Below are 27,089 nucleotides of genomic sequence, written 5' to 3'. Positions count from 1 at the left end.
ACGCCATCAGTCTTCCAATTGCGGCGCGCTTGTTTAGGATCCGTTGCTCCAATCTCCTTCGCCATGGAGGCTCACGCCTTTCACGGAGATGTTGGAGCAGTCCGCCTCTTGGCCTAATACGGTATCCTAAACTTTTGGCGGTCGCCACAGCAGCACAGTAAACTTTCAGTTGCAGCTCCTCCATGTTCTCAGCATCAACCAAGTGCAGCGGAAGAACGTGCTCGTTCATGAGCTTTACTGCACTTGTCAGCCTGCGGGAATGCTGCAACTTCGGGATCCTGGGGCGCGACAATGGGTCTGTGTCGCGGAACTGTGAGATCGCCTCGTCGTAGTGGAAGACCAGATCGCGTAGTAGTTGTTGATCTGGCTGTGGGTCTTCCGGCTCAGGGGGTTGTAGTACTGTGGCCTCCACTGGTGCTGATTCGCGTGCCCCACTCGCGAATGAATTGCTCAGCCGTACTGAACTTCATCTCGACACATCGCTTGCTCTGTCGTTCCTGGAGCTTATTTCTCTCTGCACCTGCTGCTTGATCTCGTCGATTTGCGTTTGGGAGAGCATGTTGTTGCGTACTATCGCTCTACGCCTCGCGTTCATCGCGTTCTGATCAAGCCTCCCGACGAACTCTGGATACGCTTCCTCGAACATTGTTAGTATTCGAGGGCGACCGCTCATGTCCGTCTCCAAAGCAGTGCAGATGTAATAGGCGCGGATCACGAATTCATTCATTTCGTGTGTCCACATGATCCGGCGCCTAGTGGTACCCACAAGTGTGGACGACTGTCGTCTGGCACTCGCAACACGTCTCGTAGGCGCAGCGTTTCTTGGGTGATGTCGATGGCTGCTGTTTCCGTGTGGCGGTAGCTCTTCGGGTTGAACCCGGCTGGTGGCCCGCTCTTGCACATCGCCCTCCAGCCGCTGGCCGCTCGCTCTTACGCCCGTTCCAGGACCAGCTCCAGTTCGGGGACCCTCCTCGGGTGATCGCATTCTAATTACTCTTCGTGAACGTAGCTCCATTTTCTGGGTGTATCTCCTTTGCCCGGGAGACAGCGGGTTGGCAAGGCCTCCATGACCCGGGAGGCCTTCCCCGGGAGAGATATAGCGCTCTGACTCGCTCGCACCCCCTCACTTAGCCACTTTCGACACCCGTTCTCGGAGCCAAGACCAGGTGTGTGTTTCCAGTTCACGCCCGATCTAAAAATGTCGTCATATGATCTTCGTGGAGGCGTGAGATAGGAACATTTGAGACCAACAGGCAGGCTCCTACCCTATGTTGATCCCCATTTGAGATTTTTTTTTTTTTTTTTTTATTTCTGTATTATAGTGACTTTCAACACATTTGGCTGGTTCGTCACTTTTACCTTCCATTTCGGAAGAATGTCGGGAGTGAGAATTGAACTCGTGACCTTTAGCGTGAGAGGTATGGATGTTACCGCTACGCCAGATCGCCTCCACTGCCCTAGTGTATAAAAACAATTGGAGGGCCAAGGACACGAAGCAACTGACTACAAGAATCCGGAATTGTATCCGGAAAATGGACGTAAGTGCCGTACAACGTTCTTGTGAGAGCATCGCGACAAAGTTGCGTCGAACAGCAGACCACGACCCTTACTCAAACATTCACTGCCATTGTTTTGAAGAAAATACATTATGTTATTAATAAAAAAATACTGAAATCGATGAATAAAAAAAAAAATATTTTATGTGTAATTGAAAAAATTCTCATTTTTCTCATTTACACCCGTTAGATTTTACACATTTACACCCGTTAGATGAATATGAATCATTCGCTTTGCGTAGTCTGTATGATCCTGCTGTTTCATGATGCATGGAGAGGTCGATATGCATATGTTTGAGCCAAAGAAGAAAATAAACTTTCTGCACTGAAAGCGTATATGATGGTTTTGCTTGCGTGTCGGTGTATCATGAAGTGCGAACCGATGCAGAGTTGTCTCGTTCTCTTTTGTGTCGTGATTTGCAGCACCTAACAACAAAAGAATGCCGCTGGGGGAAATGATTTGTGTATGATCATATTTGAACGAACGAAAGCGATTTTTTCAGAGAATGGATCATTTGGCAAACACTGGTGCAGAAAGTTTATTTTCTTCTTTGCCTCTTACATATACATATCGAACCTCTCCATGCATCATGAAACAGCAGGATCATACGGACTACGCAAAGCGAATGATTCATATTCAACTAATGTAGCAGATCCTGATCCTTAAGTCTCAGAGAGTGCAAACTATATGATTATTTAGCTCGATAGAGGCTAAGGGAAGGGTAGTCAGATTATATTTTTCATATTTAACGCTGCTATCCCTTGAAATATATATATTCATATAGACCGCATTATTTTACTAGCAACACCGCTCCAGTGAGAAACAAAAACTCTCTTTTTGTTGTGTGCTTTTTGCATTCCATCTCTCGACCATTCTATCCTGGATTCCTCGAGTCGAAAAAGACGCACCACGCTAGATATGAGGTACAGACTAGGGGGCGTTGCTGATTAATGGTCAGCTGCATCCCAATAGGAAGTATCCCGTGTCGGGCACACGTACAGAGCATTGGAGACAGCAACATCCCAATTACTAAAACACTTGTAATACTAACCTCGAGCCAACCGCGAGTAATCGGTTACATATTACTAACATAGATAATAAGAAAAATTGTCAAAGTATTGAACTCCCGGCCCCGTGAGGCTAACGCCATATGAGCCTTGATAAAAATATATATTTGGAAAAAAAAGCTCTCTCGTTTTAGCCATTTTTTTGTATCACTCCTCGCTCTGCAATTGTCTGTGTAGTGGTTTTCGCTATAGTAGAACGGGACGATATATGCAGTTCAAACTTGTATGCAGGCTTCGAAAATGGTGTGCGATGTTTGGTACAGTTCTAATATGCAATCAACAGTGTTCGTTCCTCTCTTGGTTTATTCATTTAGTGTAACACCAGTGATTACTGTCATTCATACAAGTATCTGAATGATCCACTCATATACGGTTACGTGTTCGTGAGAGGTTACTTGCATGACACATTGTGTATCACTCGATATTTATCGAAATCCAAACACTGTTGGACCGCGATCAAGCTGCACAACACTTTCCGAAGACAGCACTTCACCAAAAGAAGTTTATGGTGCCTGTTTGGTGGTCTGTACCCGGGTGATCCATCACAGCTTTCTGAATCCGGGCGAAACGATTACGGCGGAGAAGTACAACAAATTGACGAAATGCACCAGAAGCTCCGACGTATGTGCCCGAGATTGGTCAATATGAAGCGAGCAATCCTTCTCCACGACAACGCCCGGCCGCACATCGCACAACCGACCTTGCGGAAGTCGAACGAACTGGGCTATGGGACTCTGCCTCATCCAGCATACTCACCGGACCTCTCAACCTCCGACTATCGCTTTTTCAAGCATCTCGACAACTTCCTCCACGAGAAAGATTTCAAAAACCAAGAAAGAAAACGCCTTCAACGCTTTCGTGGCCTCCAAAGAGACGGACTTCTATCTAAGCGGCAGAAATAAACTCATTTCTCGTTGGCAGAAATGTGTTGATTGTAATGGTTCTTTTTCCGATTAATAAGTTTATTCTAATCGGAGTTATGTTTGTTTAAAGATAATGGTTAAAAACCGCAAGAGCTTTCTCTACGACCTAATAAAAAGTATCAATGATTAACGGATTTTTTCTAACACTACAACTCTTACAACAAACAGTATTTCTTGGGCCATCATTTAGATTTTTTTTTATTTATCCCATTTGTTTATTCATTTAGGCTCATTAGCATTTAAGCTGTAGCAGAGCCGGATTTTAATCGCCTACATGTTACATATTTTTGGTTGCTATAAATCGTAAATTACACAGTAATAGCCATTTAGGCGTAAGAATATTTTTTCATTACATTATTACACCATGGTAAATTACACAGTAGTAGCCATTTTGGTGTATGAGTATTTTTTCTGTTCTTCCATTGTTCAGCAGACCGGACAGCGGAAACAGTTGAAATGATCATTGTTGGGTTAAAAATAGCACAACAACCCGATGCTTCTTGCAGAGCAGAGCAGTTGTATGGATGAATCGATCTTCATTCAACCATGAGTCGATCTCCATAGCTGATGAATTTCAAAATGTCCTCATAGTGTTACAAACAGTGTTGTAACATAACGTTTTCGTCCATGCCTCTAGGCATAGACCTTTCTACTTTTTTTCAATATTTGTAGCACATACAGGGTGTAGCAGAAAAAAAAACCAAAATGTTTGAATGCAATGCGATATTTTTGATTTATTTTGTGCAATTCCAAACTAACATTCAGTGTAAGAAAATGAGAAGTATGCTCCATACATACAAAAGCTTAACAACCTTAAAAAAAGGTTCTTCTATTTGTGCATTTGATCCTGTAACACAAGAAAAAGCATTTTTCCTGCCAACGCTAATTTAGGTTTAGGCATCCGAAAGTGTGTCAGTTATCAGCAGAAACACGAAGGCAAAGGAGTATTTTGGACAATTTCCTGAAACCATAATATTTGAAAATGTTTAACAAGTTGTTCTCAAGCCTCTGAAATACATTTAGCTGGAGAAAATGTACCTGAGAATTAAAACTCAGGCATTTATTGATAATTCTAGAAAGTTAATCAAATATATACATATTTTACATAGATCCCGACTCTCAGCCATGATTTTTTACATAACCATGCGATACCAAGTTAAAGAACGCACTCTTCAAAGTCTTTATACACCATACTATTTATCCGCTGAATTTATCGGAGTAGAAGGTGTACAAATTATCAACGAGGAATATCGAGGGATTAGTAACAGGTAATGGTGTATGTAATGGCTGTTTCAATTCGATTAAACAATAATGCAAGACATAAAACAAGTATATACCAAACAGAAAACTTTGCAATTGAAGCAAACCAACCAAAACCACATTTGGATTGAAAAGATTGAGGCATATCGAGCCATAACAGGTGAACTGGAATTTTCATTGATGTCATAAAAATGGTTGTTCTGATAAATTCCGATGTGCTGAAATACAGCGAACGTTGTCGTTATTTTGTAATCGCACTAGAATCAGTTGTATACATGAACGAGTACAAATCTCAGGAATAGCAAGATCAAATGGTAATAAAACTCAACCTCAACTCAGTTGATGATGAAACGAACTCTTAGTAAATGTTTTATCAACTATGATATATCGCTCATGAACGAACGAATCAGAACAAGTTATATTCATTTACTCTCAGAAAGAGTTCCAGTTTAAGCATTGTAATTCACCATCATTGATATCTAATCCTACCTTGAATCTCAATTCGCCAACCGGGGGTTGAGCGTAGGGAATACCCAAAAACGCCAGTATTCCTCGTCCACCGAAAGAATGCAGGTAACGGCCGACCAGACTTCCTCCATGTGGCAGGGTAACTCTCAGCTTATCAGATGTCCTTCCCCGCACAAAAACATCACCACTGGCCAGCAGTAAAACCAGACACAACCAGCCGGATTCCAGTGAAACTTTGCCAAACTTTGTCATCTTTCGCATCCACAACCAACTGATGACATCAAAACAAATCAATCTTCTTCTGCTCGAGAACGGCTCAAGGTGCACACAAATTCCAGAAATCCAGCAACGATCAAAACAAGAAACCAGTTCCAGCTCGTGGCTAAGCTCTACTTAAACACGGCTTTCGCCTGAAGAAATTATGTAACGCAGACCGGTATCTTGCGTGGAACGAAACTCATAAACACCAATCCAAATTATTACACGAGCTTAATTTGGGTTTTCCACTTCTAAGTAATAGGAAATTATAAACAACCGCGGCGATCGAGTCGCCACATTAGTATCTTAAAAAAACACACCCCTCACGCGAAACGATTAGACAACCTCGCGGGCTGGACTGAGCTTTGTGCGCGATCAGCATCTTAGTTTTATACAAGATTCTCGCGTTTCCCCCCATTTTACGGCCAGCGGTTGTCTCCTCTCATCGCGGAGTCCGGTCAGGTCGACGGAATCAGAATATGCTAATATCGCGGGAGGATTTTCTGTTCCACTGACAGGTTGCAGCGTTCGTATTTTTGTCCCCGGTGTTTTTTTTTTCGCGACTTTCGATTTCTCCAGATATAAATGCAGGCCATGATACAAGGTCACCACGGCGCGCAGGGTGGTATGGCGTGTCTGATGGCTCAGCGCTTCCGATTATTCAGGCGGTGGAAGCTCACCGGTTACCGACATATGCGCTCGGGTGGAAAAGAGCCATTGAACTTTCCGTAAATAATTCCGCAAATCATCCAGCTGTGATAGAAATGCTTCTCATCCATCGATTATCTCCGGTCGTTCAATCTGTGATGACCAAAATAAACTTTAATTTTTTTTTATTGCTGAGGGTTTCAATTGAATGATTTTTGGGTAAATCCGTAATCATGAATTGCTGATTTAATCGCTGTTATATTATCGGGATCTGTTGTTCCATTTCTTCGATTTACGGCAAAAAAGTGTATAGTAATATGTACAGTTATTGCATAAGATTAAGCGGTGAGAGGAGGGCAGAAAGACGATTCGAAGGACGATCCGCAGCATCATTAGTGCCTTTGCCGCAAAAATGTCTGGTGTATTGGGGTAACGTTTTCAGCTCCATGTTGAAAGTTGATTTTGGCTGCTACAAAGGGCAACCGAAACTGATCGAATAACCTTACACTACGGTATACATAGTAAACATAGATAAAAAGGGCTTGATCGATCAGCGTATCGCAACCGGGAAATTATCACCAATTTAATCAAAATACTTCAGAAAATTATTTCTCAGTATATTTCATTTATTATTCACTCGACCCATAGTTTCCTCCCCGAAATTTATTATTGGGACTTTGAGTAGGCGCTCGATAATTTTTCGAGAGAATTTATGCTTTATTCATAGAAACCATGATGAGTGGACAGTCGAAAAAGTATCCTTTGATGCCTTTTCCCGTGTTACAAGTACACAAAAAAAACACCTTTTTAAGAGTGTTAAGATGTTTGTATGTATAGAGCAGACCTCTCATTCTTCTAGATCAAATGTCACCTCGGAATTATACACAGAAGAAAAAAATTCAATACGATGTCAAGCACTGATACTTCTATAGTAATACAGTAATACAATATTACACCACACTGCAAAATTGATTTGGTTCTTATAGGTACACCCAGAATTGATTTTTAGCTCATGTTTTGTCATTCCGATTTATGACATTAAATGAGACATAACATAACAGAAAAAGTCATGACTCACAAATACTGGTAAGCATTTGTATAATATACATGGTACAGCAATATAAGGTTAATACGAGCAAGCGAAACAAAAGACAAATGAGCTTTCCGCATGCTTTGCCACATACACGGCCCAGACCGAGATAGATATTGTTCTCCTTCATGCGTTCCTTTTTTACTCTTAGAAAACACTTCCCAACTTCATTTTATAATCAGGTGCAATATTATCACGTATTTGCCTCGACCTCGGTTCGATCCCCATTGAGGTCGTATGGATTTTTTTTGGCACAATCCCAAATGAAATGAGAAAAGAAAACAGAAGGAGGTGTCTGCACGCATACATACAAACCATTTTTAAGCTTTTAAAACAGCTCATTATTTGCGCATTTGACTCTCCAGCACACTAAATGGCATCATTTCTGCCAAAGATGGAATGTGCCAACGCTAGTTTGAGTGTAAGAGCCTAGTTAGGACAGATAACAGTTCGGCTGAAAAGTTTATAAGGTAACGCAGTAAAACTATTTTTTTTCGCAAAATTCAATTTTATTATTCAACATAATTGCCTTCGAGGGCGATACAGCGATTATAGCGATCTTGTAACTTTTCGATACCATTTTCATAGTACTCTTTAGGTTTTTCCAAAATAGTCCTCAGTTTCGGTAATCACTTCATCATCGGTCTTACATTTCTTGCCAGCGATCATTCTGTTCAGGTATACGAACAGGAAATAGTCACTGGGGGTCAGATCTGGAGAATACGGTGGATGCGGAAGCAATTCGAAGCCCAATTCATGCAATTTTGCCATCGTTTTCATTAATTTGTGATTTTTCCATTTTTTCACAATGACAAAAGTTGCTTCACTCTCAATCATGTAACTCACGAACCAATCGTCAAGTAGATTCTAGAAATAGGCGCCATCTAGACGTCAACCTTATGAACTTTTCAGCCGAACTGGTCTACTGACTACACTACAACACGTACTTTATCGTTTTGGCTCAGGAAACACACCTCTTTCGGTCTCAGAATCGAAGCTAACTGCTCAAACTGCTGATTTATTGGATTTATTTAGAAATAAAAATTTTGTTACGTTACGATCACGGCAACCCCGCCCCCTACCCCCTGTATTGAGTAACATTGAGTAACGAAATCTCGACCACTCTCTCCCCGAAATGAGTGATTTTTCTAGACCGTGGGCTTGGAACAAGTTTCCTAAATTGGATCCAAGTAGAAATGAAGAGAGAAATTTTCCAACAATGAAGAGAGAAATTTTTCATCGATTGAGAACTGAAGGCAAAAATACGTGGATTACGTTCGCCGTACTGCGGTTCTATACTGATGGACAGTTTTGCTCGTTTCAGACGGAAAACACGTGGGAGCAAAGACCGGTTAAAAAGCCGGATTTTCGTTTAAACAAGGCTTGATATTTTATAATTGTGCAATGCCTTGTTTCAAAAAGTATATAGCTTGAAATCCCAAAGAGTATACATTTATACTGACGTACGGGGTAATGTTGCATGAGGGTGATCGACATACCCTATGATCAGAAAGTATCGGGAATTTTTTATTTAAACGTACCATGCATGCGGGAACCGATTTATTTTTTTCTTATGTTGGTACGACCTTAAGGTACACATATGTCAGGTTTTAGTGCCATCCGATCATTAGTGTATGCCTGTACGTCGCAAACGGCCGGAAATGTGGGCCGACCATTTATGGATTTTGCATGATGATAACGCGCCATCGCACCGAGCCCGATTTGTACTGAATTATTTGACCAAATATCAAGTGAATACCATCGAGCAAGCACCGTATTTACCTGATATGGCTCCGTGCGACTTTTTTTTGTTCCCCAAGTTGAAATTGCCACCGCGTGGAAATAGATTTCAGTCGACCGAGGAGTTGCTTCAGATGGATAATATTTTGAAGGAGACAAAATAAATTTGCCTGAAATTTGTACATGAAGCATAAAGCGAACGCCGAAATTGTACAAAACGCTCATAAGACCGATTGTCCTCTACGGACATGAGACGTGGGCAATGCTCTAGGAGGACCAGTGAGGGGTCTTTGAATGACGTGCGTTATGAAACATCTTCGGCGGAGTGCAGGAGGATGACATATGGAGGCGAAGGATAAACCGCGAACTCACTCAATTCACCGGTGAACCCAATATCCAAAAAGTGGTCAAAGCAGGAGAGTTACGGTTAGCAGGCCATGTTGCCTGAAAACCAGACATCTGTCCTTCAAAAATGGTGTTCATCAGGAATTCTCTCAAGTCGGCTCGCTGGCTGGACCGAGCCTACAATTGAAGTCAACTCGAAAGCTAATAATTAACATCACATTGTTCTCCTGCTTTGCTTTCGCACGACAATGCATAACCAGTATAGTGCAGTATTCATTGTTCATATTTTGAGAATGCAATCTGAAGCTAACAACTTCGCATGCCCGTTCAGCATGATAGCAAACCATAAGCTGAGAATCTGCCGCAACGGTGGAATATTAAGTCGCTTTTTTGCCAGTTCTTACCTTGGATAGAATGATGCCTGATGGCAACTACGGTTGTTTCCACAGTGATACGGATATATTCAAATTGTGCTTTGGTGCTAAGGACTGTATCGAAAGTCTTTTGCAACATCTATTCGTAAATAAAAATAAAATTAAAATGATTGTACCTTTCGTGAAGAAAGTAAGAGACCACAGACCACGAGTACAAATAGCTTGCCATATTAGAACCTTCTCTCCAAATTTTCCCAGCGCAATCGTGCATTCAGCATCGTCCACCTCTTCCTCCGCCGATTTCGTGTAGAAGCTGGAAGCGTTCTTGAATCCTGTTTGACGTATGTTTCGTCATCCATCAGAATGCACTGGTTGCAGTTTTACAGTTACAGTTTTACAGTTTTGGGTACGAGATTGTTGTTCTGTGGTTTTCTTAGGCACTTTCCGCTTTTTGTATGTCTTCAAGAAGTTCCTGGCCTTAATTTTTCGAATCATTCCAATGCTGGTTTTAAACTTCTCGACCAAATCACGCATTGATACCAATCGGTGTCGTTTGATGTAAGTCACTACTGTACGATCCGACATGGGCTGACTGGAACGAGGTTTTCTACCGAATCTAGGCAAATCATTCCAAGAGAACTCGTTGTCATACTTGTGGATGATATTTTTCACAATTGTATATCGTGAATCGTTAATGAAGCGAGGTTTTCAGCACAAAGGGCCTCTAGGGACATACAACACAAAATAATTGATAGATTATCCTGTAAACTACTTGTACATTGTAAAACACAGTCAAACAACACGATGAAACATAGATGAGATGATTGGGTCATTCCACATGTTCACGAAGTTCTGGAAATCGTTCACTAGTTGGAGACAACTTCCTTTCACACAGCCCTTACAACATTGCTGCAATAAATTGAGAAAATGACCCTGATTATAGCATGTTGCGAAAAAAAACGAGTGAAACAATTGATAAACTATACGCTTGCATCCTACGCGAAAGAGAATGTTCATGTTTTCAGTGATAGCTTGTATAACTTGAATGAATAATGATTTATTGGAGAAGGTGATTTTTGGAAAAACTCAGATGTTAATCCAATGTCGATTTTTGTCGTTTCATTGTCTATTTAAAATCAACAAACCTTTACCTTAAGAACCCCTCATCTCCAAGGCATTTCATAGCACATAGTCAATGTTTTTTTTGTCAAGGATTGGGTATGTCTTGGATGATCCCAGCCTTGCTCTCCTAAATTTGTTCCCCGGAGTTTCCCCTTTTTTTTTGCTGGTGGAACGTAGTTTGATATTAGTAATGCAAATGTTATCCAAATACTTGCCCAAATTTAATATTAGTAAATAGTGTGACCCTCAACTTGTGCGGCGAAGTGTGACATGAAACAGAGAGAAAATAAAGAAGCATCTGTGTGCACCGGAAATGTCATTCAGTGTAGCACGAACATCGCATTTGGGATTATCTCCAATTAACAGTGTGCAACCTGTGTGTCCGTCCAGTCAATCTCCTGTATGCAGCTACGCTTAGCCGGTTTTACGGATGACATTTAGCTATTTTGCATTACCTGATTCTAAGAAAAGTATAAACCCAGAAGTGCGCTTCAGATTATAACTAAAAGCTTTTCGCTTTATTTTCTCTAGATTTTTTCACATTTATCACAGAGTTGACTTTTTCCTCGAATGTTTTTTCAGTGCCTTACCAGTGATCAATTCCATAAGAACAAAAAATATTTTAAAAATACCTTAGAAGACGATGTCATTGGATGATGATACCTAATTGTAGCTTGTTTCGAGTGGTGTTTCCGCACAATAACTTTCCGTCAAATATATAATTCTTCGCTTCTGATGATTTTTATACACTGCGAAAGCAGAAATCTGTTATGATCACTGTATTCGAGACAATCGTGAGAAACGAAATTTCCGAAAACTTCAAAGTGTTTAAACCTCTGTATGGATTGACCTATGAGAACTGGAATCGCAATGTTAAATGATCAAATCGAGAAACAGATATTTAAGGAAATAAATTGAATGGAATTGATGAAGCAAAAAAAAAGCGATATTTCTATGAAGAGAGTAATGAACGAAATAGTGAGGTCGTAGATAATCCTACTTAAAAAAAATCAGCTTTGTGAGATTATTATCAGAGTGTTCAAAGAACTGACTTAAGTTTAGATCAGGGTTTTTCAAAGTGGTCGATATCGACCCTCTGGGGTCTATTTTGATTTCCCAGGGATCGACATAAACGAAAATTGATTTTGGGTCGACGAGGTCTGAAAATCGACCCCTATAATGTAAAACAAGTTCTTATTTAAAATATTCAAAATGCTGCATAAGTTGTAGTACGTTAACCACCCTGTTATAAGAATAACTAATATTTCAGTAGAACGTATTATTGCTGTACATTTTAAAAAATCCATAAAATAATGAGCATGCGTAAGATGAAAAGAAATAAGTACAAAAAGTACAAGATGAAAAATTCGATAAGTAAAAAAAAAAACATGAACAGGTTCGCGCAAGGTAATGTGTTTGAGCGTACAAGTCCTTCAGGTAATTTCCCTGTATTTTAAACATATACGCGATTTAACACGAAGATAGCCATCCTCAAATTCATTTACAAACATGCTCCTGATATTTTACTGTATAACAAGCTTGCCCTTATGTTGCAAGTTCATTCGCGTTCTGAAATACGTTGGAGCTTGACGATAGACATTACAACGTGTTCACACAGCTAAATGAAGTGAACTAGAATAAAGTGATTGAAAAAGAGTTTACAAAATACTTGGTTATTTATGTGCATGAAAATTGCGAAACTAAAAGATGAAAATGCTTTTTTTACTTCTTCCTTTCTCTTTAGTCAATTTCAATTTCGATTATGTGTATTCACTACGCATACTGAAACATCGATTCTTTAATTTCCTTTGAATTTGAAAGCCGACACTTTCACTTGACGATTGAAATTGTCCTATTCAGTATCATTTGAATGGGCTTTATGAAGCTTTCAGTTTCACATGTGAAATGACGATCACTGCTTTCAATTGATAGTTTCATTCATTTTATTTCTCCAAACTGGGTTTTCCCAGACCGTCTTTAAAAAAAAGTGGAATTGTTAGAGGCATATTAGGGCACATTAGTCTTTCATCCAGCGCCTACAACTGATAACATCTGCTAGTATACTGCACATTATTTCGCATCGTCATTTTTATTAGTTCCAGTAAATACGGTTCGAGTTCCAACGAAATTTTTATTCGGAATAAGACACTTTCATTCGATATTTTTATTTATTTATTTACTATGACTCTACATCCCATTGAAATTAGATCTGATTCACTACTCTTCTCCAATAAACCCGGTCCATGGCTGCAGTTCTCCAACTCCCGGCTGCACCGATTCTTGCCAAGTCCTGCTCCACCTGGTCCAACCATCTCACTCGTTGGGCTCCTCTCCTTCTTGTTTCTACCGGATTCGATGCGAACACCATCTTTGCAGGGCTGCTGTCCGGCTAACTTGCAACATGTCCTGCGCATCGCACTCGTCCAGCCTTGGCGACTTTCTGAATGCTGGGTTCGCCGTAGAGTTGAGCCAGTTCGTGGTTCATTCTCCTTCTCCATACTCCGCTTTCCTGTACACCACCGTATATTGTTCTGAACACTCGGTGTTCGAAAACTCCAAGCGCTTGTGAGTCCTCTTCAAGCATCGTCCATGCTTCGTGCCCATAGAGAACAACCGGTCGAATTAGGGATTTGTACATGGTACACTTCGTACGGGGTCGGAGTTTGTTGGACCTCAAGGATTTGCGGAGCCCATAGTGTAGGGTTCTATGCCGAATAAAGCGTACCTGGAATATGAATAACTTTGGCTTTTGAATTGGATTAACCTGAGGATAGAAGATCCTTGATTGTAGGAAGACAGATAAGTGTGAACGTTCGAGAGCGGAAGGACGCGTATATCGATTGAGTGAAAGAAGTGGATTTAACGAGGAATTCAAGAAGCTAAAAACGACGTTTGAGACCCGGACGAACAGTAAGCCAGAAAAGTAGGCGAAGTAATTACACCTGGCGACGAGGATTAAAGGTATTTCTCATTTTTTTTCAAAATGACGTGTTTGTTTGTATCGTGTGCCATATGAATAAAATGGCCGCGTTCGATTGAAGAAATTCGAGTTTTAGGTTAGGTGAAATGAAACAGAACGGCAAAGAAAACACATAATAATTTTCATGAAGCGACATTCACGCCTCCAACCGGCGACTAGTGACAACCCATTTATGTGAAGTAGAAGTCTGAAGTCACAAGCTATACAGTAGAGGCTCGAAATTGAGTGACAAGTTCACGGATAATCAGAGTTTTAATATAATCGAATCAATGTTTTGAAGAGAGCTTTGAATTATAATGTCTTAAATAAAGCTGAAAAGTTAGACTCCGGCAAATGTGATATTGTTGAAAAGGTTCTAGCGTGTGAGGGTTTACCGAATGATTACCGAGGTAGAGGACCCGGTGTAATTTAAATATTCTAGAGTTGCCTAGAAAGATGACCGGTGCCAGGGGGCCCGGTGTAGATATGACATTCTAGTGTGTGAGGGCCTAGAATGATGACCGTGGCTAGGGGGCCCGGTGCAAATTTGAGATTCTAGTGTGTGAGAGCCTAGAATGATTACCGTGGCTAGGGGGCCCGGTGTAAACATGACATTCTAGTGTGTGAGGGCCTAGAATGATTACCGTGGCTAGGGGGCCCGGTGTAAATATGAAATTGTAGTGTGTGAGGGCCTAGAATGATTACCGTGGCTAGGGGGCCCGGTGTAAACATGGCATTCTAGTGTGTGAGGGCCTAGAATGATGACCGTGGCTAGGGGGCCAGGTGTAAACATGACATTCTAGTGTGTGAGGGCCTAGAATGATTACCGTGGCTAGGGGGCCCGGTGTAAACATGACATTTTAGTGTGTGAGGGCCTAGAATGATCACCGTGGCTAGATGGGCCGTTGAATATTTCAGAACCTGTTGTGTGTGTGAGGGTCTAGCAAGAAAATTTAGTGGGAGGCCTGCGATGAATTGATGCTCCTAGAACGTGAGTTCATGAAATACGACTAGTACCTTGTATGTAACCATTAGGCTAGAACTATTGTGAATATATATAAAACATTTGACTGGAAGAATGAATGTGTTCTGTTCTAGATCTATTGTGAATCAAATTGAGATTTTTTTTTTGGGTGGAGACCTAGTGTAGTTGGTATATTCCCTTCTTACTGCGCTCAAAGGTCGAGAATGTCAAGTTTCACACCCAACATTGCCACAGGTTTCATCTTATCTGAAGTGACCGTGCAAAAAAAAAAATCTCAAATGAGGCACAATAGGAAGTTATTTGAACTCGGTTGAAAATAAATAAATAAATAAATAAATAGAAAAGCAAGATAATAAATTAGATAATAAAAAGAAGAATAAAATACTGTTTATGGTTTCAGATTGATGAGAGCCGTCCGATTCCGATGTTCCGTTGTGAACAGATTGAGAGCGGGAAGTTAGCCAAAGAGTGGCAAGAATGGAAAGGATCGTTAGAATATTACTTCGAGTCATATCAAATCACCGATCAGAAACTCATGCGAGCCAAGATGCTACATTTTGGCGGACCACAACTCCAGAGAGTGTTTAAAAGTTTGGAGGGAACCGAGGATTTTCCACTGGTGGTGCTACAGAAGCCTTGGTATGATGTAGCAATCGACCGTCTGGAGCAATACTTCAAGCCACGTAAACAGGATGTACTGGAACGTCATAAGCTGCGGAACATGCGGCAATCGCCAAATGAACGCTTCGCCCATTATGTTCTCCGACTACGGCAACAGTTAATGGAGTGTGGACTGGAGAAATACTCTTCGGAGGTCAGGAGCAGTATTGAGGAGATGATGCTTATAGACGTCATTGTTGAAGGATGTACATCACAAGAACAGCGACGCAAAATTCTCGAGAAAGACCAATCATTTTCTGACATCGAGGCGCTGGGAGCATCCCTGGAGAGCGTTCGTTTCCAGTAGAAGGAGATGAATGTTACTGAAGCAAGAGATCGCAACCAGATCGAAGTGTGCAAAGTTCAGAAAACAACCAAAGCTGAGCGGAAGCAGGATCGCGTCATCGATGGGTTCTTCGCCAAACCAAGCAGAGTCGACAATGACGAAATGAGAGTTCTGTGTTATGCGTGCGGTTTTTATGGACACACATCGCAAGCTCCAACATGTCCTGCAAAAGGAAAAACTTGCCGCAGATGTCAAGCTATCGGACATTTTGAAAAAGTTTGCCGGAAGCGTCCCGGTATGCATCAGACTTCGACATCAGCCAGGAAGGTGCAAGCTGTACAGAATATCGATGACAGTCGGCCCGATCACAAGTCTGAGGCGGATGATCAAGTGAGCAAAGTTTATTATACTTTTCATACAGGGAATGAGACCAACGTGTTTCAATGTACCATCGGAGGAGTCACGGCAGAGGTATTTGTTGATTCAGAATCAGATGTAAATCTTATTACGGCGAAAACCTGGGACGAACTGAAACAAAAGCAAGTGCGGGTTAAGAAATGTGAAAAAGGAAGCAAGAAGATCCTAATGGCGTATGGGAGTGAAAACCCCTTGGAAATAATTGGTACGTTTGAAGCAATTGTGGAAGTGGGCACACGCTCGACTAATGCGGAATTTATTGTTACAATGAACGGTCAGCGGAATTTACTACGAGACGGTACTTCTAAGCAACTTAAAATCTTGAAAGTTGGGTTGGAAGTCGATCATGTTGCTGAAGATGGAAAAGTCGTAATCAAACCTTTTTCGAAGATATCGGACGTTCAAGTTCACATCCAGATGAACCCAGAAATTACGCCGATTTTTCAGCCGTTACGCAGAATTTCCATTGCTCTTGAAAGTGCAGTTAACGAGAAACTGGATGAATTACTGGCTAGGGATATAATCTATATATATAAAAAGTGGAGTGATGTCTGTCTGTTCTTATAGACTCGGAAACTACTGAACCGATCGACATGAAAATTGGTATGTAGGGGTTTTTGGGGCCGGAGAAGGTTTTCGTGATATTTTGAGACCCCTCCCCCCTTTCTAAGGGGGGGGGGGGGGGTCTGCCATACAAATGAAACACAAATTTCTGCATTACTCGGAAATTAACCAAGCAAACGAAACCAAAGTTGGCATGTGAAAGTTTTAGGGTGCAATAAATGTTTCTATGATGGTTAGACAGTCCTTCCCCCACTCAAAGGGGGGGCTGCCATACAAATGAAACACAAATTTCTGCATTACTCGAGAATTAATCAAGCAAATGAAACCAAATTTGGCATGTGGAGGTTCTGGGATGCAATAAATGTTTCTATGGTGATAAGATATTCCTTCCCCCTCTCTTAGAGGGGGCTGCCATACAAATGAAACACAATTTTTTGCATTACTCGGAAATTAATCAATAAAACGAAACCAAAGTTGGCATGTGAAAGTTTTAGGGTACAATAAATGTTTCTATGATGATTAGACAGTCCTTCCTCCACTCAAAGGGGGGCTGCCATACAAATGAAACACAAATTTCTGCATTACTCGAGAATTAATCAAGCAAATGAAACTAAATTTGGCATGTGGAGGTTTTAGGATGCAATAAATGTTTCTATGGTTTTAAGATACTCCTTCCCCCTCTCTTAGAGGGGGCTGCCGTACAAATGAAACACAAATTTTTGTATTACCCGAGAATTAATCAAGCAAATTAAACCAAATTAGGCATATGGAAACTTTAGGGTGCAATGAATGTTTCTATGGTGGTTAGATACCCCTCCCCCCTCTCTTAGGGGTGGCTGCCATACAAATAAAACACAAATTTCTGCATTACTCGAGAATTAATCAAGTAAATGGGCGGGACGAAGTTTGCCGGGTTAGCTAGTTGAGAATAAAAAAGGACCGGCTTCGTGGGTTTCACCATTGGTAATCGCCAATAAAGCGCATGGAAAGATCCGCCTTTGCGTGGATTTGCGACGTGTAAATCAGGCGGTTGTACGTGAGCGACACCCTATGCCAGTACATTCTGGCTAAGATCGGAAACGGCAAGATTTGGATTGTACTTGACGTGAAGGATGCGTTCTTTTTATTAGAGCTTGATGAAGAATCGAAGAATATTACAACCTTCATTACGCATCGCGGGCTTTACCGATTTAAACGTCTTCCATTCGGTCTTGTTTCGGCGCCGGAGGTATTCCAAAGAACAATGGATTAAATTTTGGCGGATTGCGAGGGCTGTTATTGGTACCTTGATGATGTGGGCATCGAAGGAAGTACTTTGGAGGAACACAATCGCCGACTGAATAGGGTATGAAGTGTACTGTTTGAAATGCACGATCAATAAATGCTTTTGAGTTTCGTTATACAAAAGTGTTTTTTTTATAAATCCTTTGTTCTAGGTTATTGAAAGATTCAAGGAGAGAGGAATTGTCCTGAATTGGGATAAATGTAAGCTGCGGGTTACAGAATTTGATTTCTTGGGTTACAAGATCAATAGCAACTGTATACAACCGTCGTCATGAAGAGGGATGCTGTGATGTCTTTTCGTCGGCCATCTAACGAGAGTGAGAGTGAGTTTTCTTGGCCTAGCCAATTATATGGGAAAGTTCATTCCCAATTTAGCTGAAATCGATGAGTCATTGAGGAAACTGACGCAGAAGAACATCAGGTTTCATTGGGGTGAAGTAGAAGAGCTCGCATTCAACAAGATAAAAAACTGTATAGCTAATGCCAAGTGCCTCGGCTTCTACAATACTCAAGACGAAACAACGGTTGTGGCTGACGCTAGTCCTTTTGCACTGGGAGCGGTACTCATTCAAACTGATAACAAGGGAGAATCTCGTGTAATCTGCTACGCATCGAAAGCACTCACCGATACTGCCACACCGAAAAAGAAGCGTTAGCATTGGTGTGGAGCGTGGAACGTTTTCAAATTTACCTGATCGGTAGAGAATTCAATCTGGTGACCGACTGTAAGGCATTGACGTATCTGTTCACGCCATCATCACGACCATGCGCTTGCATAGAGAGATGGGTGCTGCGTTTACAAAGCTTCCAGTACAAAGTTGCCCACATGTCAGGCCCGTCGAATATAGCTGATGTGTTGTCACGTTTATCGGTATCCGTACCCAAAGCTTTTGATGAAGCTGAAGAACTGATGGTTGGTGAAATAACCTCTTCTGCTGCGCCCGCAGTCGCCCAAAAGTGGCAGGAAATTCAGGACGCTAACAGAACAGATGAACTGATGACCCGAATTGCTGAAGCTTTGGAGTTAGGTGGAGCTGACGAACTGCCGTTGCCGTATAGGATGATATTCGCTGAGTTTTGTTTTGTGGATGGAGTTTTGTTGCGGGTTGATCGGATTGTGGTACCTCAAAGCCTTCAGCAAAGAGTGCTGGCGCTCGCTCATGAGGGGCATCCGGGAGTCCGTATCATGAAAGAACACTTGCGCGCGAATGTCTGGTGGCCGAAGATGGATTCGCAGGTAGAACAATTTGTGAAAACCTGTCGCGGAGGCTCGTTGATTTCGACGCCAAATCCTCCGGAACCAATGATGAGGAAGGAGCTTCCGGCTCGCGCATGGGAACAAGTAGCAATCGATTTTCTGGGACCTCTTCCTGAAGGTGAACATCTGCTAGTATGCGTCGATTATTACAGTCGATACCTAGAGGTCGTCGAAATGAATGATATTTCAAGTGCTTCCACCATCAGAGAATTGTTGACCATTTTTTCACGTTACGGAATTCCTGAATCCCTTCGAGTAGATAACGGTCCGCAGTTTTCGTCCGAAGAATTCCGAACATTTTGTGAGTAATACGGCATTCATTTGGAAAGTACGATACCTTACTGGCCACAAATGAATGGCGAAGTAGAGCGGCAAAACCGTTCTATAATGAAGCGGCTAAGGATAGCGCAGGAACTCGGGCAGGATTGGCGGAAGGAGCTTCGGAATTTTTTGTTAATGTATCATGCGGCCAAACATTCAACTTTTTTTTTTCCACCTCATTCCCCTACAAAGGTTTGAGCGGGACGAGTTATCTTATTGATAATTATTATATTACGGTATTTATATTTTTCATTAACTAACCAGTATGCAAATTGAAATTGAAAGGAAAACGGACTGGTTATCTCGCAGACATAGATTACTAATCGAAAGAACAATATAAGCCATTATCTGATCGTATTTATTCCATGGCATGTCGAGAGAATTTCCAACCCGGGAAGACCCTAGACCGATCGGGAATTGAACCCAATACCTATGTCAGTATTAGCCACGAATTTACAAGGGAATTCCCGCTTTATGAAATCCCCGGCCACGATGCTATCGTTTCCGAGTTCAAGCAGCTGAGCAAACCCAAGCCTAATTCTAACCGATACTTCAGGCCCATTACTTATCCCAAGGCATGTCAAGAAAGTTTCCAACCCGAAAAAATCCTTGACCGATCAGGAATTGAACCCAATACCTATGTCAGTATTAGCCTTGAATTTACAAAGGAATTCCTGCTTCACTGGATACCCGAAAACGGTCTGTTAATCGTTTTCGAGACCAGACAGCTGAGCAAACCTAAGCCTAATTCCAGCCGATACTTCAGGTCCTACATTCAACATGGAGTATAAACGTATCAACCTGAAGTCTGCAATGAGATCCGCCACAACACAGAAAAATCTCGTTATAATTATCTGTTGAAAAGATGAATTTACGAGTATTCCGTTTGAGCTATCCCTAGCTTCATTCCGATTTCCACATACAACCCCTTGGAATGCTTTTATTTTATTGGCGATAAACTACTTTTGCTTATGCTCGATCTCAAGTATTTCTATGTTTGACAACGCGCGCGGGCTCAAACTATTGCAGACTTCACAATTATTTTATTTTTTTAAATTGAATTGAAAAATTGAATTTAAATAAAAAAAAACAAAACAAAACAATTAATACCATCATCATCAGTCTTAAGATAAAATGAGTAATAAAAAAGGACACACTCACACACAAAAGATAATACATAATTCATTATATGAAATCATGATGATGGTCCCCTTACAAAAGTTTGAGCTGAACGAGCTCTTGTTGATAATTATATTTATATTAAAATTTATTGTACTATACAACTAACCAGTTAAAATATTGAATAAAAAAAACAAGAAAGAGATGAACTGGTCATATCACAGGCATAGATTCCTAATCGAAAGAACTACTTAAATCATCATTTTGACACATTTATTCCATGGCATGTCGAGAGAATTTCCAACCCGGGAAGACCCTAGACCGATCGGGAATTGAATCCAATACCTATGTCAGTATTAGCCACGAATTTACAAGGGAATTCCCGCTTTATGAGATCCCCGGCCATGATGCTATCGTTTCCGATTTCAAGCAGCTGAGCAAACCCAAGCCTAATTCTAGCCGATACTTCAGGCCCATTACTTATCCCAAGGCATGTCAAGAAAGTTTCCAACCCGAAAAAAATCCTTGACCGATCAGGAATTGAACCCAATACCTATGTCAGTATTAGCCTTGAATTTACAAAGGAATTCCTGCTTCACTGGATACCGAAAACGGTCTGTTAATCGTTTTCGAGACCAGACAGCTGAGCAAACCTAAGCCTAATTCCAGCCGATACTTCAGGTCCTACATTCAACATGGAGTTTAAACGTATCCACCTGAAATCTGCAATGAGATCTGCCACAACACAGAAAAATCTCGTTATCTGTTGAAAAGATGAATCTACGAGTATTCCAGTTGAGCTATCCCTAGCTTCAATCCGGTTTCCACATTAAACCCGTTGGAACGTTTTTATCTGATTCGAGAAAAATTTGTTCATGTTCAATCTCATGCTTCTCTATGTGTGTAAACGCGCGCGGGCTCAAACTATTGTTTAAAATTAAATTTGTATGTACGACTAAAGAAAAAAAAATACGACTTAAGTTCCGCAAACAATTAACATACCATCATCATCATAGTCATAAGTTAAGAAACACAAATATCCGTTATAACTTCGTTATCTTACATGCTAACATTGATTAACATTGATTCTATACTGGGTTACAAATCCAAATCATGCTTCAAAAACTCTTTACAAATACTACGGAACCTTCGAAGATTTGTTGCTGTCTTTGCTTCATTTGGTAATGTATTGTAAAGTCGATATCCTCTGTAAAAAAGCGAATTTTGGGTACAAGACATTCGAAAGTTCATGGTTCTGAGGTCACTTGCTTGTCTTGTGTTATATCGGTGCATATCTCTCCCATACGTTATCGTGTTTTGTAGATAATTCGGTGTCATACCGTTAGTCATCTTATATATGAACGTAAGCGTGCAGTACTTAATACGCTGACTCACTGACATCCATTGCAGGCATTCGAGCATAAATCTTCGTGGAGTTAGTCGATCACATCTCAATATAAGGCGCATCGCCTTGTTTTGCACAATTTGCATTCTTTGCATTTGCCTCTTATTTGCAAGAAATAGCACAGATGCACAATAATCAAAATGTGGAGCAATTAGTGCCTTATAGATAGTGATTTTACTTTCAAAGGTCAAGAATCGATTAATTCTACAGAGCACTCCATATTTTTGAGCTGCCTTCTTCATAGTATAGTTTATATGTTCGTCGAAGTGCAGCGTTTCGTCAAGAATAACGCCAAGATATTTGATCGATGATGCTCTTTCCACCGTTTGCCCATCAATAGTTATATTAAGACCTTCATTGTCAAGATTTCGTGTAGATACTACCATATACTTCGTTTTGTTTATGTTTAACTTGAGTTTCTTCTATTTCAACCATTCGTCTAAGTTTAGCAGTTCATGGTTCATCTTTATGTAGCAATCTTGCAATGTATCAGCTACAACGAAAATAACAGTGTCGTCAGCAAATAAGTTTACGTCACTGCCATTTAACACCTGTTTGATATCATTGATATAAAGCAAGAAAAGCAGCGGCCCCAGAACACTTCCTTGAGGCACACCCAGATTCACTGGTACCGCCGATGATTTACTGTCCCTATAAATAGTGATTTGTGTTCGCCCTTCCAGGTAACTTCCAAACCAGTTCAATACAGGTCCAGTTACATTATAATTGGAAAGCAAGTTTAGTAACTTATGTCGATCTATTGCTTCAAAAGCCCGTTTCAAATCAATAAAAACACCCAATACTACTTTCTTCGCCTCTATAGCCTGTTTCCACTTCAAGAGCAACAAATTGAGAGCCGTTTCACAAGAGTGATTTTTTCTAAACCCTAACTGTTCATCTACAAGTATCCCATTTTCCGTTATATGTTCCAATAATTGATCTTTGACAACAATCTCTAGAATCTTTTCGTACAGTGGTAACATATTAACTGGCCTACGGTCTTCTGGTTTGGATGATTTTGGATTTTTTGGAATCGGTATGACAACAGATTTCTTCCAACTATGTGGGCATTCGCCACGAAGCATTGACTCATTTACTATATATAGTAGATTCTCTTTGATTAAATCAAATGCATCTACTAATACTGTTTTATTAATATCATCAACACATGAACAGTTTCTTAAATCCATTAATACCTTCCTCAATGTTTCCATGCTGATGGTTCTGAAGCATCTCAATTCTGAAGACAGACTAGGAAAAGCAAAATTAAGTCGATTTGTAGAAGATACAATACCATTGTGGATTTCCTCCACACTTGACGTGAAAAATTTGTTTAGCTTTTCTGCAGTTATGAAGTCATTTTCCTTATTACCGTCGAATTCAATGTCGATATCTCTATTTCCGCTTGGATTACATAAAGTTTTTATTTTTTTCCACAGTTTCTTTGGATCATGCTGAATTGCGCTGATTTCATTTTGAATTAATTTATTTTTGGAACTTTTAAGTTCACGTACATACATGTTTCTCCATACCCTATACGTGATCCAATTTCTAATACTGTTTGTACGTTTCGCTATTAATAAATAATGATCTCGTCTTCTCTTGATGGAAGCCAATGTAGAATTGTACCAGGCCTTGTTTGTGCCCTGTCTTAGTGCTGAAATCTCCAATTCCCTAGCCGCCAATATATGTTTCATTGAAGAGCAAAGTGCTTCTTCAAGATTTTTTGCAGCATCATGAAGAGAAAATAGCTCTCCAATCGGCGTTATTTTACACTGCAAAACAGATTCCAACTTGCGTTTCGAATAGTTATTCCAACTCTTATATAACTTTTTCTTCGTTTCGGTAAAGTTGAAAAAGTCATCAGATAAGCTAGATAACATACCGATTGTTTCATGATCGGAAATTTTGCTGTCATGAAGAATCTCGATAACACCGTCGTCAAAATTAGTAAAAACTAAATCAATAGTCGTCGAAGTTGTTCTTGTTATCCTGGTGTGATCATTTATTCGTTGTTTGAATCCAGCAGCTTGGGTGATTGCCTTTAATTCATGAGACTTTCTATGTTCGACCCAGTCAATATTAAAGTCACCAGTAATGATGATTCTTTTTTGTTCATGATTTTGCATGTGTTGTAACCACACATCTTCCAGAAATTCTAGAAAGTCTTTATCGCTACTACTAGGCGAATGATATATTCCAGCGTAGATTCCAGATATTTTAGAACTTCTGACTTCTACAGCTAGAAACCAATTGTCCCTGTATGTATTATTGTATATTTCTTTAAAATTCAAAATGTTCGAAATGAACATAGATACACCTCCTGTATGCACAGACCTCGACAAACAGTTTACCATTGTATACCCAGTTACATTAAATTCATTTAGATCGGTTAAATCTGTCAAATGTGTTTCAACCATTATTAGTATTTTCGGTTTTTTGATGGATATCAATATTTCTATTTCATCGAAATGTGTGCGTACATTTAGATAAAGTATATCATATCCTTGATACACTCCTTTCTTGGATGGCTAGATGGAAAAGTCTACCTGTTCCTTTTTCCTTTCATAGTTACGAAGGAATATAGGGCAGATGGTACTCCAAGCAAAATGTTTAGTATCTATGTCCATTCTTCGTTCCTTATTAATTTTGGTACAATTAGAGCATTGAATTTCTTCAGAGTTACAATCTTTGAACTGATGATTTTTACCGCATTTTGGGCACACATTAATTTCTGATTTGCAATCGACAATCTTATGACCGTATTCGCAACATTTAAAACATCTCAGAATCATCAAACCATCGATTACCCGACATTTTTCGAAACCACAAAATACCGATTTGGTTTCCATCATTTTATTATATGTATCCCCATCGACTTCTATAATCGCATTGTATTTATTGTACCTCATTGTTACAATATATTTTCCTAACTTGAAAATGCTTATTTTTCTGTAACAAAGGGTTTTGCTTCATCAACGTCATTTTTAAATCATTTTCATTTAATTCTTCACTAAATCCAATTACTTTGATCGTCGGTTTCAGCGCTTCTGGTATTTTAACCTCATAGTCCTGACCCAAATTTTTCTCAAAATTAAACTTTAATAACTCTATCGAGTTTTTATCCGAAGTAGAGACAACAACAGAGCCGTTTTTCCCGTTTCGCAGACCATTTATATTCAATCCCTTGGGATTGACATTTTCTTTTAAAATTTGTCTTGTAAAGTCTGATTCTTGCTTTGTTTTTGGTTTTATGATTAGGATTTTCTCCCTGGTCAAGGTTTTGTTCACCGTACTAGGCCTTTTATTGGATACTCCTTCATTAGTTGTTTTCCCTGCATCCTTCAAGACCGCAGCAAAACTCAACGGTGTTGTGTTTTTATTCTCATTTGCTGACTCGTCACGACGGCGCTTTTTCGAGTTTGAACGCAGATTGTATCGCTGAGGTGTTTCCTCTGCATCTGCGTTAATATCATTACTATTCTTCAATAAATTACCAATTTCCGATCTTACTACTTCTTTAACTTTGAGCTCAAAGTTGTTGGCCAAGTCAACTAAACATTTCAGCTCATTGATATTATTTAAAATTTTACTTACGGAATCATCAAAATGATTATTCCCAAAGCCATTTTCATGTAGCAGAAGACATGTATCACATACGAAAACTGCATTTTTAATTTTTTTCAATATATCGATATTTTCACGCACCGCGCTCGGCAAACATACAATGTGTATTGTTTCATGGCACTTGCGGTAGCACTCTATCGCTTCTGTGTTCGGATTTTCTATCTTCTCACAGCAGCGGCTACACATATCTACTAGACCCATATCAATACACTCAACAGAATCCGCGTGTGCACCGTCCATCGGCCGGGCCGTGCGAGGCAAATGAAAATAAAAACAATAACACAAGCGCGTGCTGGTCGAAAGTACTAGGAGAACACACTATGTATCGGCAGCAAATTCAATCAAAGAGTGAGGTATTCAAGCTCCTCTAAACACTACCACTACTGCAGTGAAAAGTGTTGTAATTTACTTGAATACCAGCTGAACCCAGCAATTTGATTACAGTTTACTAGCATAGAATACACATTAAAAACTTATCCTTTTAGCGTCGATCACATAAATGATTTTACTGGTGCTAATCGCCGCGATAAAAATTTTTAACAGCACTTTGTTTCCACAAATTTTACCACTGATTATGCACAAGAAAAAAACAACAACCGAACCCAAGAAGTAAACAATCTCAACTACCGGCAGAGCACCATCAGAATTGATGTTTGGTCGCCGTACTCGTACAAAACTGCCTACTGTCCCTTCTGTTACTGGTTCCGATGAGGCAGTGAGAGATCGCGATATGGTGGAAAAAGAAAAGGGGAAGAACTATGCTGATAGCCGGCGAAGAGCAAGACCCAGCAGCATAGAGATCGGAGATGTAGTTTTGGCAAAGCGGATGAGAAAGGAGAACAAGCTCAGTTCAGAGTTTTCTCCAGAGGATAGTTCATAGTTGTGAATAAGAGAGGAATGGATGTAACCATTCGCTCAAGTTTAACTGGGAAGGTGTTCAACAGGAGTGCTGCGCATTTGAAGGTCTTACTAAAGGGTACAGGTGATTCAGAGGAACTGGGTGAAAAATCACATGAGGATGAACAAATACCAGTGCCGGTATCAAGCGCAAATAAGGACGCGGTGAACTTGGAAGAGTCAGTTACAGATTTTAGTGAAGAGAACGTAATAACAGGATCAAAGAGAAATAGAGTTGAGCCAAGTCGTCTGAAGGACTTTATTAAATATTGAGATTAAGCCTAAGGTTCAATGATATTTTTGTTAATCTAATGAAGAGTAGGGGTGTAGGGTTCTATGCCGAATAAAGCGTACCTGGAATATGAATAACTTTGACTTTTGAATTGGATTGACCTGAGGATAGAAGATCCTTGATTGTAGGAAGACAGATAAGTGTGAACGTTCGAGAGCGGAAG

The 27,089-nt window shown here is 40.3% G+C and overlaps 2 protein-coding genes across 2 annotated transcripts in view; one reads left to right on the top strand and one right to left on the bottom strand.

Moving 5' to 3' along the window:
- Nucleotides 1-5,881, bottom strand: part of LOC129778159 (venom carboxylesterase-6) — a 70,823-nt gene extending 64,942 nt beyond the window's left edge. Inside the window, exon 1 of the mRNA XM_055784891.1 lies at nt 5,297-5,881. Within this exon, the coding sequence (XP_055640866.1) occupies nt 5,297-5,536 (240 nt within the window). The 5' untranslated portion in view covers nt 5,537-5,881. The remainder of the gene's footprint in view (nt 1-5,296) is intronic.
- A 12,952-nt stretch (nt 5,882-18,833) lies between these two features.
- Nucleotides 18,834-19,574, top strand: LOC129774351 (uncharacterized protein K02A2.6-like). The gene has a single exon (XM_055778070.1). The coding sequence runs from the start codon at nt 18,834-18,836 to the stop codon at nt 19,572-19,574; it is 741 nt and encodes a 246-aa protein (XP_055634045.1).
- The last annotated feature ends 7,515 nt before the right edge of the window (nt 19,575-27,089 follow it).

Source organism: Toxorhynchites rutilus, chromosome 3, assembly GCF_029784135.1.
Source record: "Toxorhynchites rutilus septentrionalis strain SRP chromosome 3, ASM2978413v1, whole genome shotgun sequence".
NCBI lineage: Eukaryota > Metazoa > Arthropoda > Insecta > Diptera > Culicidae > Toxorhynchites > Toxorhynchites rutilus.
This window is presented reverse-complemented; position numbering and strand designations above follow the sequence as displayed.